The sequence below is a fragment of the Rhodofomes roseus genome (assembly GCF_022264815.1).
Source record: "Rhodofomes roseus strain CIRM-BRFM 1785 chromosome Unknown C8Q71scaffold_3, whole genome shotgun sequence".
NCBI classification, from domain to species: domain Eukaryota; kingdom Fungi; phylum Basidiomycota; class Agaricomycetes; order Polyporales; family Fomitopsidaceae; genus Rhodofomes; species Rhodofomes roseus.
Genome location: NW_025952959.1, coordinates 1,988,343 through 2,003,015, shown reverse-complemented (window position 1 = coordinate 2,003,015; position 14,673 = coordinate 1,988,343). Strand labels below are relative to the sequence as shown.

The window sequence follows — 14,673 nt, the reverse complement described above, 5'->3', positions numbered from 1 at the left end:
GCTCTATCTGCAGAGCTCTGGGGTACAACGTACCTCGGTATTAGTCTGCTTCAAAATGTGGGCCCCATACCGTAGCAGCCCTTAGGCGGAGTTACATAAGCTTGTTCATCTCCGAAACGCGCGTGTAAATCTCGACGCGCGCGACGCGTCCGACGCGTCGCGTCGCCGCCTCAGTGTGCTCGTCTCCTACTACTACCACGAAATCCTGTATGGTAGGCATGTCCTAATAGAATGTCGTACAGCGGGAACTTGCCAGGGTCATCTCCGCCGTCTTTCACTTCATTCAGCTCCCCTGACGGCCTCGCATTCTGTCGCACCATCGCGTCGCAGTGTCTGCCATGGGATCCGCACGACTCTTACCAACTCGAGGGCGCCTGCAAAGCATTGGACGGCCTGGATGTCTTTGCGATCACGCCTACAGGTTCAGGAAAAACAGGCTTCTTGCTGATTTACATTCTAGTGGCTCGGGCAATCGCCTATAACCGTTCACTGTGCCCGGAGCCCTTACGCGCGCGGTTCAAGGCCAACCCTTGTATGATGGTCATCTGCCCTACGAAGGCACTCGAACATGACATGGTGAGTACCTATCTTGTATCGCAGGTATATATGTGTCTGACTTCGTTGTCTCAATCGCAGGAACCCAACTTCCAGGCGGCAGGGCTGCGCACGCTGGTCATTAACGCGGACACCACAAGAGCTGCTCTCGCGCGTCGCGACGACGTATGGAAACTCGCCGCGGCGGAGCGAGATGTCATACTGCTCTCTCCGGAACAGCTCGCTACGTCTGGCTTCCGCAGGCTCATGGACGAAAGGACCTTCTAGTAGCAGGTACGCTGTATACTTTGAGTGTGAGGACCCCGCAAACGTAAAGACCATGATCTAATGATCCACAACTTGTCATTGACTGAACGGTACGGCGTGGGAATTGAACGATCACTGCACGTACCTTCAGAGCCTCATACGCCCAACATCACCCTCGCAGGTCGCTAGCACAAACTCTCGCAAGACGACGGCGTCGCGCATGGGGGCGATTGACTGAGCAAGAGCGCGATCACCCTGAAACTCGTAAGGCTCGGACAGCGCGCTCTCCTCTCCTGCCGCGGACTGAACCGCTTGCTGCAACTCGCCGGAGGAGCGCGAGGATGTGGCTGCGGTGAGAGGCGTCCAGCGAGTTCCGAATTGGGACAGTCTTCTCCCATGGCGTTGGCTTGTCGACTGGCCCGTCCGGCGTGGGGTTCAAGTTGGATGGCAGCATCGTCTTGCAGTCACAATCTGACTGTGCATATACCGCCCGTTCGTAACCGCGGCTGGTCGAGTAGGCGCGATAGAGTGAGAGCGCTACATCCTCTAACTCACCGAGTGATGGCAGTGTCTTCTCCTCCGCACGTTTCGCGAAGTATGTGAATAGATCAGGTGTGTCCCAGTGCAGACTGGCCGAAACACAGTTAAAACACAGCAGCATTGCTTATGCCAGAGGACAGTGACGTACCGGAAGCAGTCCAAAATGCGTGCATCGAGCACCGTGAATAGCGTCTCCATGCCCTCATTGTAATCGACCTTACTCAGGTTCGACGGAGGCTTGCGTCCCATTTTATTTGCGCTGTGTCCGAGTGTTGACAAATCTTTGCTCAAGGGCAGTCCCCAGTGCCGCGAAAAGATGCGTCCGAGGTCTGTCCAGCCTGGCCACTCAGCCAGTACGACGACGACTATGGCTCATAATTAACGAGTTGTGATTAAATCATACACAGATCTGAGGGCAGCCACAGGCCGACCTGCTCTAGCCACCGGAATGGTTCAGCCATCAGACAATGGATAGCGTAAGGGCTGCTCCAGTATCAGAGGCGCGTTTTGAAGCAGACCCTTAGAAGACCTCCCCACTGACCGTCCAAGAGGTCTTCTTTAAGGTCTGCCTAGGGGAGACTACCTCGGTATGTCAGGAAACATAGCAATCCATCCACCGGGCTGTGGCGCGGACGCGCGGGCCGGGTGGCACGAGCGGTCGGAATCCGAAATCCGAGCGCGACCGTGGCCAGCGGTCAAGGTTGTGGAGGTGGCGGCGGCCAAGAGCAGCGCGTTGGGCGCCGCTCGGCCCGCTCAATCTCAATGCAGGCTCGTGACGCTCGACGCCCTTGGGGTCGAGCGCGTCGTCGGCCACGTCGAGCACGTCATTCGGCGCCGATGACATATATTTGTAGTCGCGGCGCATGTGCGAGCACGCCACACTAGTACTTGGGTTTACGAGGTTCGGCTCGGACTCGCGGTACACGACGTATGGTCGTGTACCAACACCCTCACGATCACGGACACGAATGTGCTCGTTCAACTCGGGCGCAGGCTTGCCGATGGTGCATCCGACTTCGACGCGTCCGCTGCCACTCTTCCGAGTGGCCGCAAACTTCGTATCCGGGACTCTCGGTGGGTCTGAGCAAGCTCGGCGGTAATCTCCGGCCGTTCAGTGCGCGTTGCTCGTTTGACCTTACGAGCCAACGTAGCTCGTGTGGTCAATAATTGATGCTTCTTGATGCGTACACTAGTGTTGCACCCTCCCCCCTCCTCCATCTCCTCAGACAGTGATGGAAATGTGCGGAGTAGTACACTGGGTTGTACGACACATGCTGCATTATGAAAGCTGCTATTACATACGTCGAGCGATGTGCTCGGCATGCTGTAGTGTGTACTATACTCACCATGATTGAGCTTGATGAAACCTACGTCAGATGCTAATGTTGACGTAGTGTCCCTGGTGCTCAGTGAGCCAGACTTGAAGCGAATCGCGGCGAGCACGTTGAGGCGTGTATCACGCGCGACGAAACAGTAATGAATAGGAGCTACATTGAATGCCAAGCTCGGCATAGCGTCCACCATACAGGAGTCACGGAAGTTGACCATGCGTATGCCGAGCGATATGCTCGGCGTATCCACTGTGTGCATTACTAGAACAAGGGTATAATAATCAGCGGCGAACACGTTAGTGCGCGCGCTGCCAATTTCAATGGTATATACATCGAGCGATGTGCTCGGTGTACCCGTGATGCGTCGTGTGATTGCGGAGAGATTGGACATGTCAAGTTCAGTACAGCGAGTACTGTGCTGAACGCAAAGATCGGTGGAATCAAGTAGCGGTGGTACCCAATAGCCCTCTTTGCAAGTTCTGCAGAACTGTCATTCGCAACCACACGGCCTCGCCGCGCGCCGGGTATATTCGCGCGTATACCGGCGACGCCAGAAGCAGTGCGTACATTGCACTTCGATCTCGGCAAACGCACTGCATGAAGTGCGTTCATTGAGAGACAGCACGGGGACATTCCCGGGTCATCGCGAACGAACTGTGCACCGAATATGTTCGAGCGCATACGGAACACACCACAACGTTTGGCGGCAGCATGCGTGTCGAGCAATAGGCTCGGCACACACTGCGCGATGCGTGTCGCCGCGCACAGTGCGGGAGACGACAGATAATCCTTCTTGCAGGGCTAAGGATCTCTATCCATGGTCAGCAACGCGCACAACGAACGTTGCGTTCGTCGGTACGCCTGCGGAAGTGGGCCTGTAGTGTCGGGACACACCGAACGCGTGGCCATACTTGTTCGGCGTGCAGCTGTGCACGAGTACGAACTAGGTCGTCCCCGGGCACGGAGATGTGAGACCCGCGGTGAGCAGTGTGCACAACAAGCTCCGCGCTTGTCGGTACATCTGTCCGCGTGGACATGGGAAGAGACAGGGAGTGGACCGACACGCCCGATGAGGACGTACCTGCGATAGTCGAGCGGTCGCGCTCGTTTTCCTGGTCTCCGCGGCGGCCGTCTTCCATCTCTTCCTCTGCCTCTACGCAGTCCTCTCCCTCCTTCTCCTTCATCTCTCCCTCCATTCCTGCTTGCTCCACGCATATCGCGTCCTGGCTGCTCCTGTCGCCCATGCCACAAAGATTCGGTCCCAGGGCGCCAGAGTCAAGCGAGAACCCTCTCGAGCCAAGGGAAGAAGGATCGGAGCGTGGACGAGGCGCCGCAGAGGAAGGATAGGGCGATCTTGTACCGCTAATCAGGTCGCGCTCCGCTAACTGAACTGAGTGTAGTTCGGCTAGCCAAGGGCGGAGGCGGGCTCGCTCGTCCTTTGGGACGGCGCGTGCATCTGGGTCGCCAGGCGGGCGCTCGTGTCGGTTGCCCGTAGAGGTCGTGGTCGAGCGCAAGGCGCTGGGCGCCATCACTCGGAGCACTCGTCGTCGGCACGGGCTCGTGACGCTCGACGCCTCCGGGGTTGAGCGTAACGTCGGCCGCGTCGGGCGTGTTGGTTGGCGCGAATTCAATGTGTTTCATGCCGCGTGTGTGGTCCACCGTGCGCACGACGAGCGATGTGCTCGTTGGTATGCCGGGTAGCGTGGATCCCGTGCGGATATGCATATCTTTCATATCAGTGTGCCTAGTGCCGAGTACGACCTGTAGGTCGTCCCCGGGCACGAAACTGGATCTTCCACGAATCGCACACACGACGAGCCCCGCGCTCGTTGGTACCCATGTCCGTACGGACATGGAGAGACATTGAGGAGGAATCGACACGCCCGATGAGGACGTATCTGCGATGTTCGAGCAGTCGCGCTCGTCCTCCTTGTCCCCGCGGCCGGTCTCCGTCTTCTCTTTCCCTGTGTAGCCCTCGTCCTCCTCCTCCTTCCTTTCCGCAGTCTCCTTGCTGCCTCCTCCCTGCGCGTGCATTGCATGCTGCGCATTCCCGGCCTGTTCGCCCGACACGGGATTGGTGCGCTCGTCGCGCGAGTGCTGGGCCGCGCGGCCGGTTTGCGCATCGCCAGGGCCGCAAAGGTTCGGTTCGAGAGCGCCAGACTCAAGAAGGGAGTTCTAGAGTCATGGCACGGGACGCTAGAGGGAAGGTGAGGAGCCGGGAAGGAAGGTGGTCGTGGTCGAAGGCTCTGTGGTGGCGGTCGAGTGCAGCGCGTTGTGCGCTGACGCCCGGAGCGCCCACCCTCGACGCGGGCTCGTGACGCTCAACGCCCTTCGGGTCAAGCGCGTCGTTCGTCGCGAAGGAAATCTATTTTGTGTCACGGCTCGTTTGCGAGCGCGCCGCGACATTCATCTTTGCGAGACCCGGCTTGGTCTCGTAGTAAACGACATCAGAGCCAGATGCGAACTCGGAGGGGGCAGAAGCATGACCACCTCGACAGAGGCGGTTAGTTGCAACAGGAAGCTGTCACGTACCAAAGGCTCAGTCACATGTCCGCAAGAACAAGGGCGGGCGCAAATCAAGGCCTGAGACGGATATTGAGATCAGACTATGGCTCCTGCATGCGGAACGACCAACGGAAATCGTGCCTCAGCGACGCGAGCGTCTGGCGAGCAAGTTCTGGCGACTTCGAAAGGCACTCATGAACGTGGGGCGAATGAGACGAGCGTTGCAGTGGACGGATCGACCAGGGATGTTGCCCCCACGCGAAGCAGCGAGGATACCACCTACTTGACGGCCTGCATCGACCTCAGGCTCAGAAGGAGCAAGAGTGGGGCGAGGACGGCAAGCCTTCTGAACGAGCTGAGTCGCGGCGGAGGGAAGGCGGGCATCATCGAATTCTGGATCGCAGTGGCGGGGCACCTCGGGCATGAACAGCGGGCGCGGCTGCTTCCGTATGGATCGAATATTGACGAATATGAGCTGTTGGGACGAGCGAATACAAGTCCACTCGCCAAGAGCACAGACCCGACTGACCATGTCGTGCAGCCCAACTCGTCTCAGGCTGTCCAGACCGTTGAAGCCAGTCTGAAGCGCGGAGCGCGAGCCTGCAAGTCTCCTCCGTGCGCGTTGGAACTGAGGGGCGAGCCTTCGGATGTCTCGCGAAGTGTGGGACGCGCGCACGAAGTTCCGCCAAGCCTGTTATCTAGCCACCTGAAGGAAGATACGGCGTACATCTACCAAGCTACCGACACAATCCATGCACCAGTCACGACAGCGCTTCACGAGCAAGTTTTGGCGAACTCGGAAGGCATGGATGAGTGCAGAATACATAGGCCTGGTGATGCAGCGAGAGAAGAACTTGGGCGGGATGAAGAAGGTGCGGGTGGGAGGAAGGACAGCAAGGACAAGTGGCGTGTGCGGCGAGGCGGAGCGTGTTGTTCAGCCGGGATAGGCGGGAGTGTGGAACGAAGGGTGGTCCTGAACGCTACGGACGGGGCGGACTTGGGCGGAAGGCAGAAAGCGTTCGTCAACGAGCTTCTGAAACGACTACGTCAGCTGTGCGCGGCGTGCAATGGACAGGGGGAGCGGCTTCGGAGTGGGGGCAACAGAACATACCGAGAAGATTCAACCCCAGCTCTGCGAGAGTTCGCGAGGTATCTCCCGATTTCTAGGCCTGGTATGGCAGCCGCGCGATCGTGACCTTGAAGCCGGGGTGCGAAAGCGTACAAGACACCTTCCGATAGCGCGAGGAGGCGTAAGCAGCTGCAGCGGGGTGATGGGTCGATCAACCTGGGGGGCTGCTGTAAAGCGGGGCGGACGTACCTGACGGGCTGCAGCGACCTCGGGACGAGTGATCGGAAGGTGGAGTCTTCGAGCCTGGCGAGCGACTTGGGTGCGAGAGGAAGGCTAGTACTTGCACACTTCAGCAAATTCTGTAATGCAGTGATTCGTTTTCAGCAGCTACATTGCGGGCAAGAGCAGTGCGCGGTCGAGCCCTCAGAACGAGCGGATACAAGCTCACTCACCACGACGGTCGACCGGAGAACCTATTGCGTCTGGAAGCCTCGCCTCTCCCTGCCCGACCACCGTCATTTCGAGGGCTCGCCGAGCGTCGGAATGGGCTTGAAGACTATATTTCGGCCTAGCGTGTTCCCTCCGAATGTGTCGAAGAGTGCGGAGAAGACTTGCCACATCGTGAAATGTGCAGCGCAAGCGTACGCGTCACTGCATGGCGCGCCGGCGAATGGACCTAAGGCAGCCAGTTGTGAGGATAGCAGCGAGACGGGTGCAGCGAGACGGGTGCTAGAAGGAGCGACGAGACTGTCGCAGAGGCAGGGACACAGATTCCGCGAGCGCGTGAAGTGCCGGCCGTGACCGGCGCCAGCATATCGAACGACCTCCAGAGGCTCGAGAACGGTCTCCGAAGCATTCCGCTGAGCTCAGCACGATCATTGAGACTTATTACTCCAGGACTCGGTTCTCTCGGTACTAGGCACATGTTTAGGAAGAACGCGATTGGCTCGCGAGAGCATCGTCGAGATGGCACGCAGGCAGGAGTGGTCGCTGGTCGCTGGTGCTGCGACACGACTCTTTTGTCTGAACACGCGGAAGCAGGGCGCACGGCTGGCGACGACAAATGGAGGCCAAGTACATTCGCGCATGGTCCTAGCTACGAACTGTCTGCGGATACGGGTCTACGCATCGCAAGCGCGGTCGGATCATCATCCGTGCAAACCAGGCAAGAGCGTGCAAGAAGCGGGATGCGGCAGCATGTGAAGACTGTCACAGAACGAACAGGTGCCCGGGACGAGACTATCAAGCAGAGCAAGGGGGAGCGCCGAGATGGCCATAGGCTGCACGACCCGGAAGGAGCTGCCGGGAGGGACGGCCGAGACGAGGAGTCCGAGTCGAACAAGGGGAGAGGTTGTGAAGACGGCGACCTTACCAGGGAATCGACAAGCTCAAGCGAACCAGGGGCAAGGGAGACCCGAAGGCCGACCGAGTGCTGGAGCGGGTTTGGGGCAAGATCGCGAGTTGCTCGAGGGACCTTAACGGATCGAATGCATGGCGAGCAAGGGAAAGGTCTGCTAGATATGAGTCGGGCCACGATTATCGCGGGGAGAAGTGCGGCGCGCGTTCAAGAAGGTTGTGACGCATCCAAGGACTAGGTATTGAACGCGTCGAAAGGTGCGCTCTCCGAGAAGCTGTATGAGCGAGCAGCGGCCGGTGCGTTTGTCGAACGATGGAGTGAAGCTGCAACGGGACAGCCGATGGCGTAAGGGTTACGCGCGACAAGTCAGAACCGCGAGCATCGGAAGAGCCCGGTTCGCACGCAACTCGAGCGGCGGTGGCCGACCAAGGCATATGTGGCGAGCTCGAGCATGACCTTTCGCGTGCGAGCAATTTGACAGCGATCGTCATGAACAGAGGTGTGGTGCGCGGTCAGGAGTACACTGTGGACAAACGCGACGTGTCAAGTGATGAGCATTCAGTGGTGGAAGGAGAGATCCTCGATGAACCGTACGAGCAAGCAACGGCCAGGTCGTCACTAGAGAACCCAACCGGCAGGGTGGAATCGCAAGAGTCGCGCAGGGCCTGCCTACGAGCCAGTCGAGCAACGGTCAAAGATTGGGGATGCGGGAAGCTCGATCACCGACACGCGCACGCGAGTCAACCGGCGGCGACTATTGCGGAAGCAAGGGAGGCGTGTGGTCAGGAGCTCACCGTGGGCCATTGGGACGCATCCAAGAACAGCGAGCCGACCGTGGAAGGAGTAAACGCCGAGAAGATGGGCAAGCAGGGCCGGCGCGAGCTAGCTGAGAGGCAGTCAAGTGAGGGTGAGGGAGCGGAGCGTGGTCAAGACTACAGGCACGCGCCGACGGACGAGCACCTCAAGAACGAGGCCGCAGTTCGTCGGCGACCCGGGAGTAAAGAGCATGCAAGTAACCCAAGCGACGCGCCTTAATGATAGCTCGCCGATGTCAGAACCCCAAGAAGGTCACACAGAATGAGACTGCCTTACCTGCCAACCCGTAACAATCGCGAAATCCATGGGAGCCTGGATGCGCTCGGTCTCGACAGTCTTGAAGGTTTCACCCTCGTTGCCGACAGCCGCGCAGAACGTCTCAATCGTCACCTCGGGGCCAGCGAAAGTCTTGCGGATGTTGATCTCCAGCAGCACCTCGCTGTCGCCAAACCAGAGGCGCCAGTAGAAGTCCTTGATACACTTGTTACGACCCTCAGCGACCTCGTGGATCGGGGCATAGCCCATATTCCGAGGCTTGTAGGGGAACTTGAAGTACAGAGGAACGAGGTGCCGCGGCGGTCCTCGAAGAGCATGACATCGATGACCTGCGATGCCTGATCGAACTTGATCTCGACGGCCTTGAAGTCAGGTTCGTGCTGGCCGTACGAGCGAGCTCCGCCGTAGAGAGCGACGAGCGTTGGCGCGTCACCTTGCTGGCCCCGACGAGGAGCGAAGAGACGGCGCATGGGGTTGTCGGTGTACAATGTGCCCTGGACAATAGTCGTCGATGTGAGGAGGGCCCTGAGCCAGTGCTGGCTGGGCCCAGCGAGGGTCTCGAGCCATTCCTCATCCTTCACCGTCTGCGCGTCGTACAACTCAGCGATACCCTTCGCCTTATCTCCCGCGACGATGACGCAGACGCCGCAACCATTGAGGTTGCGTGCGGTCATGGGACCGACGCCGCTGAGACCATGCGGACCAAAGTTGATAGCGTGAGTAGCCGTTTCAAGGAACTTCGTCCGGCCGCTTGCAGGGCATCCACGCCGACCTACCGGAATCCTGGAAGTGCTCCCCGGAGTCAAATACACGCTGTCACGGTAGCATCGACGGCACGGATAATCGGGCCATGCGCGCGTGTATATGCGAAGGTCAATGGGCTTGTGCGAGGCGAGCAGGTGAGAAGCGGCTAAGTGATGAGAATAGGTAGCTGTTGACCATGGAATATGACATGACGGCGTACCGACCGGGCAGGCGTGTTGCCGTCGCCTGTGTTCTGGGCCGCGAGGCCGGTTTGCGTGTCGCCCGTGCCACAAAGATTCAGTCCCGGGGTGCCAGAGTCAAGCGAGGACCCTCTTGAGCCAAGGGAAAGGGAATTGGAGCGTGGACGAGGCGCCGCAGAGGAAGGGTAGAATGGTCTTGTACCGCTAATCAGGTCGCGCGCCACTAATTGAACTGAGTGTAGTTCAGCTAGCCAAGGGTGGAGGCGGGCTCGCACGTCCTTTGGGACGGCGCGTGCATCTGGGTCGCCAGGCGGGCGCTCGTACCGGTTGACCGTAGAGAGGCCGTGGTCGAGGGCGCCGTGGTGGTCGAGCGCAAGACGCTGGGCGCTATCTCTCGGGGCACTCGTCGTCGGCACTGGCTCGTGACGCTCGACGCCTCCGGGGTCGAGCGTAACGTCGGCCGCGTCGGGCGTGTTGGTTGGCGCGAATTCAAGATGTTTCACGCCGCGTGTGTGGTCCACCGTGCGCACAACGAGCGATGTGCTTGTTGGTACGCCGGGTAGCGTGGATTCGCGGCGTTGGGACACACTGAACGTGCGGATATGCACGAAGTCTTGGGCTTGATGCATTCCATGTATCATGAGTGGACGCCTGAATTACGGTGAGTTCAGTGACAGACATCATGACCTCCGAGTCAACATATTTAGTCCATCTGTCAGACGGTTCGTGATGCAACACTGCTGGCTGGCGAATACGACGGGACACCCCAACGCCTTTCTACCCTACGATCAGCTTCGGGAGCATAACATTCGGGATCTGAAGGTACGGTGGAACTGTGTCCCGCAAGTAAGACCGGTGCTGAATTGCTTGACTGTAATGGACTTGTAGTACACGTTTGAGCTCCTCGGCCCACATGCATCATGGGAGCTCCTAGGTCGAACATCTGCCGCCATCCCAACTCTGCGCAAGATCAAGGACCACGTAGAGCTCCAGTTCAACCACTACTGCCGAGGGAAGTCACATACAAGTCCAGATGCAGAGGAGGATATCTCAAAGCTTGTCCAAGCATTCCACGACTCAAAGGTTCACAAATACACTGCTGGGCGAAAGGCAAAGAACAAATGTGTTGATGTTATGGTCAAGGGTAGTGAGTCTGCCAGGATCACGAAGTCGATGGATTCATACTATGAGAAGCGCAAACGCGAGCAGAGCACTGATGAACGCTACTTAGAGTCCGGAGGAACTGGGAGCACATCTAGTATTACCGGTACCGCGACAACAACTACCTAGGCATGTACCCATGATGCATATATGAGTAACACATGCCCGGAGGAGGAAAGACCTGATTCTCGTTATCCGCGACAGGCACGCCAGTTCGTGATGTTGACGGTCCGGGATCTGGTGTGTTACGACGTTTTGAGGGAACGAGGATATTTGTCACCGACGGACTCGGGATGAGTGTATTCACGGGTACCGGCGGAGGGGCATACTGGAATGCTTGATAGTACAAGTGAGGCTGCGGGTAAGGTGAGAAGTGAGTCGGTGCACTGTAGTGCGTTGGATAGGCGAGCGGCCGAGACGAGAGAAGCTGAGGCGGTGCAACAGCAGGTGGTGCGATGAAAGGCGACGCAAAAGGAGGCGGCGCGACAAGAGGCTGCACAAAAGCAGGCGGAGCGGAAGGAGACGGCACAAAAACAGACGGCACAAAAGCAGGCGGAGCGAGTCGAGCGACACGAGGCGGAGCAGCAAGAGGCGGCGCGAAAACAAGCGGAGCGACAAGAGGCAGAGCAGCAGCAGGTGACAGAAGAGGTGGGACGTGAGATGACACAGGAGGCAATGCAAGAGGCAGGGCCTGCTTTGCTGCGCGTTTGTTGAGACGGCGCTGGACCTTCGCTTGCTCGTTCAGCTTCTTGTACTCTTCATCAGCTGACAAGATAGTTTGCAGAAGCTCCTCGCCGTGCTTTTTGGCAAAGCACCACTCCGGAACTGATGTTGTAAGGTCGCCGAGCGTCTGTATTGCAGTGGCGCGTACAATCTTGGACGCAGTCTTGTCCGACAGCAGAGCCTCTGGTCCCCAGACACAGATAGAGTAGTCGCGGCGCCAGCACAGTCGTCGCCAAGCAAGTGCAGCGTTGTAGACATACTTGAACCGCTCCTTCTGACGTGCCGCAGGACGCTTGCCAGTGGCTGCCCCAGCTAGACCAGGCTCAGACTCTTCGATCTTGACGGCCGACTCAACCAAGCGATCACCAGTCTCTCGGAGACGGATCGACTTCAGTAGCTTGAGCATATTGTCTTCAGCCTCTGAAAGCATGGCCTCGGGGTCCTCACTTCGACGGGACAGGCACACATCACAGCATGGAACCGTGAGTACTTCGCAGACACTACGTTTAGTGCTCAGATATAACTGTGATGGGGCATAAATACGTACCTCGTTCGTTGCGCGGATTATTAAAGTATGCATTAGCCACCGTGCGCCGACAGTCGGGGGCCTCCAGCCAGGTCCGCAGGCCACATTCGACTTGCTTCTGAAAGACCTTTGTATCGTTGTTGTCGACCGAGTCTTTCGTACTCTCCGCAGGCTGCACACCCAGATCATTGTCGCCATCGTTCTCTGCTCCATCCTCTACATCAAGATCTTCAGCCTCCACATGATCCTCGTTCGCCTCGCGTTTGACTTCGTTTGCCTCGCGGGCGACTCCACGCGGTTTGACCTTCTTGAAGACCGACTGCTCAACCAGCAGTATTGCGACTGCAGGTAAGCCGTCGCGCCCCGCACGCCCATACCGCTGGAACCACTGAGAGAGTGAAGTCGGCACCATAAACTGTATGACGCGACGGATGTTGCTGATATCGAGACCCTACGGTTGCGCCGGCACTAATTAGATATTTTCCACTCGAAGCTCGAGCACTTACCATGCCGGCCGCCTCAGTTGCGCATAGGATTGAGAGCTCGTCGTTGCGAAAGCGTTGCATGACCTCGCGTTTGGTGTCATCCCCACGGAGAGCATGCAGGAAGTCGATCTTGCCCTTGTATGCATCCGGCAGCAGAGTCTTGAGATGGTGGCAGGCCCGCATGGCCAGCTCGCGTGTGTTGAAGAATATGAGCGTCTTCACAAGCGGGTCGCCAGCGAGCGCCTCCCGCACAGCAAAGTCCAGCGCTGCAAGATCGCCGGCACCACCCTTCATTTGGACGACAAGCGGCGTGATGTTCGTACGATCGTTGCCAAGATTCACGAAGAATGTCGAGTTGAGGTGAAATGAAAGCTTCGCCTGGACATCTGCGAGGGCAGCAGGAGGGAGAGTGGCTGAAGTTGCGAGGAACGGCACACTCATGGGAACGAGAGCACGAAGCCGGCCTAGCTCCGCGTACTTCTTCCGGAAGCTGTCGCCCCACTGCGAGATGCAGTGCGCTTCGTCGATTACAATTGCGGCAATATTCTTTGCGAAGGATGGCGACCGGAGCAGCTTGGAGAACCGCTTGTGCTCGAGAGCCATCTCCGGACCTGTGAGTAGCATACGGTACTCGCCGCGCTCAATCTCCTGCGGGCGCGGGTATAAGTACACACAGTATGAATCTCACTTGAACGTACCTTGTGAAGTCGGTCCGAGTACTCCTCTTTATTGATAGCCGTCGCCGTGAGCCCCATGGTACGGAACCGTTCAGCCTACGAGCGCCTTGATCAGTACGGTATCTTTGTTCAATACATGACTCAAGCTCACCTGGTCACGCTCGAGCTCATTCAGAGGTGAAATGACTACCACCAATTTCTTTTTCGTCTCGTCCAGTAACAACGGCATCGCAAAAGGCACCGTCTTCCCCGCACCCGTGCCGGCGATGACAATGCAATCAAGCCCGAGGAGAATCGCCTCACATACATCGACTTGCCAGCCATACGGCTCCTTGCCGCCGAACGCCTCGACAGACAGTTCTTTGATCTTCTGTCGCGTGCCTTCCGAGTCATACCCGCGAGACTTGTGGGCTGCTGCGCGAGCGATTGTCAGCGCGTCGTCGAACTTCAGGTTCGAGCTTTGACAGTGAATGGGAGGCGGCTGCAGGATCCTCGAGGCGACAGGCATTACGACAAAGCCGTTGTATTGGAGGTGTACTAAGACAGAGGATGCGCGTGCGGACAAAGAGCTAAGAGCTTCCCCGCGCTGAGCCTCTCGCGCGACGCGTTTCGTCACGGGATTTGGATACCCCCCCCCTCTCTACGAAAGTGACCAGACCTTCTAGAGGCACTGCTGGTATTTTGTTTTCGTTCTCCGCCCGGCAGCGTCCGCGGTGCACGTGCTCTAGAAGGTCTGGATCGAGACTACATACCCGGACGATCCTAATGTTCAACTTTCCACGGCCCCTGGCCATATCCATCCAGCCCCGACTCATCTGCCCCCATTTCCCTTTCTTCCTCTTCCTCTACCCTACCTGTACTTTTAGTCGCGCTCTAGTCGCGCCTCGCGATGATAGCGCACCTTCCCTCACCCGTCCTCTCGGTCGCAGCTGATGTCGTCAGGGACCTCGAAGGCGAGGACGCCCTGTCCGGGCTCTGGGCCTGTGAGTACCACGTCCTTTGTCTCCACAGCCACGAAGCTCACATTCCCCGCATCCAGTGTTTACCAAGTGCAAAGAATCCCTCAAGGACGGCCGGCGGCTCGAGAACATCTCCTGGCGTCTCTGGTACCGCGAATTAGCCGCACAGCAGACTCTTTACTCGCCAGGAAGCCTATCGCCGCCTTTCTCTGAGAAGCAGCGGAGTCCCACTCCTATCACGCCCGTATCAGAGGAGGACGAGAAGGCGCACGAGCATGGTATGTAACCTCTCCCCTCGGTCACCTCAGGCGCTGACTCCGACGACCTACCCAGCGCCGTCCCCCCAACCGATGCTTCAAGCCATCCCTGACATCCAGGCGCACTCATGGCACGGCGATATGGCGAAACTGGATGTGTTCGCCACTCATCGCCGCTTGAGCAGTGCCAGTGTCCCAGGACACCGCCCAACACCACAGGGCGTTCGTGTTGGCCGCCTGATCATC

General features: G+C 58.3%; 6 protein-coding genes across 6 annotated transcripts; 3 read left to right on the top strand and 3 right to left on the bottom strand.

Moving 5' to 3' along the window:
- Nucleotides 1-970: 970 nt before the first annotated feature.
- C8Q71DRAFT_356939 (uncharacterized protein) lies at nt 971-1,715 on the bottom strand. Its single transcript, XM_047918047.1, has 2 exons — nt 1,490-1,715; nt 971-1,430 (listed from the first exon to the last, which is right to left on the bottom strand). Exons 1-2 carry the CDS (start codon nt 1,588-1,590, stop codon nt 1,052-1,054), a joined length of 480 nt encoding a protein of 159 aa, XP_047783303.1. The 5' UTR covers nt 1,591-1,715; the 3' UTR covers nt 971-1,051.
- Nucleotides 1,716-8,092: 6,377 nt separating this feature from the next.
- Nucleotides 8,093-8,638, top strand: C8Q71DRAFT_854358 (uncharacterized protein; the record flags this gene model as incomplete). Its single annotated transcript, XM_047927032.1, has 1 exon — nt 8,093-8,638. One exon carries the CDS (start codon nt 8,093-8,095, stop codon nt 8,636-8,638), a length of 546 nt encoding a protein of 181 aa, XP_047783302.1.
- Nucleotides 8,639-8,671: 33 nt separating this feature from the next.
- C8Q71DRAFT_885567 (uncharacterized protein) lies at nt 8,672-10,268 on the bottom strand (the record flags this gene model as incomplete). Its single annotated transcript, XM_047928552.1, has 3 exons — nt 8,672-8,965; nt 9,025-9,382; nt 9,664-10,268. 3 exons carry the CDS (start codon nt 10,266-10,268, stop codon nt 8,672-8,674), a joined length of 1,257 nt encoding a protein of 418 aa, XP_047783301.1.
- Nucleotides 10,269-10,368: 100 nt separating this feature from the next.
- On the top strand, nt 10,369-10,929 carry C8Q71DRAFT_700921 (uncharacterized protein; the record flags this gene model as incomplete). The annotated part of the gene is made up of 2 exons (XM_047920155.1): nt 10,369-10,461; nt 10,528-10,929. 2 exons carry the CDS (start codon nt 10,369-10,371, stop codon nt 10,927-10,929), a joined length of 495 nt encoding a protein of 164 aa, XP_047783300.1.
- A 628-nt stretch (nt 10,930-11,557) lies between these two features.
- C8Q71DRAFT_700990 (P-loop containing nucleoside triphosphate hydrolase protein) lies at nt 11,558-13,719 on the bottom strand (the record flags this gene model as incomplete). Its single annotated transcript, XM_047920161.1, has 6 exons — nt 11,558-12,012; nt 12,071-12,212; nt 12,339-12,500; nt 12,556-13,164; nt 13,209-13,307; nt 13,363-13,719. Coding segments are annotated over 6 exons (1,824 nt in total), but the record flags the coding sequence as incomplete, so codon positions are not given.
- A 381-nt stretch (nt 13,720-14,100) lies between these two features.
- On the top strand, nt 14,101-14,456 carry C8Q71DRAFT_700263 (uncharacterized protein; the record flags this gene model as incomplete). Its single annotated transcript, XM_047920111.1, has 2 exons — nt 14,101-14,194; nt 14,251-14,456. 2 exons carry the CDS (start codon nt 14,101-14,103, stop codon nt 14,454-14,456), a joined length of 300 nt encoding a protein of 99 aa, XP_047783298.1.
- Nucleotides 14,457-14,673: the final 217 nt, after the last annotated feature.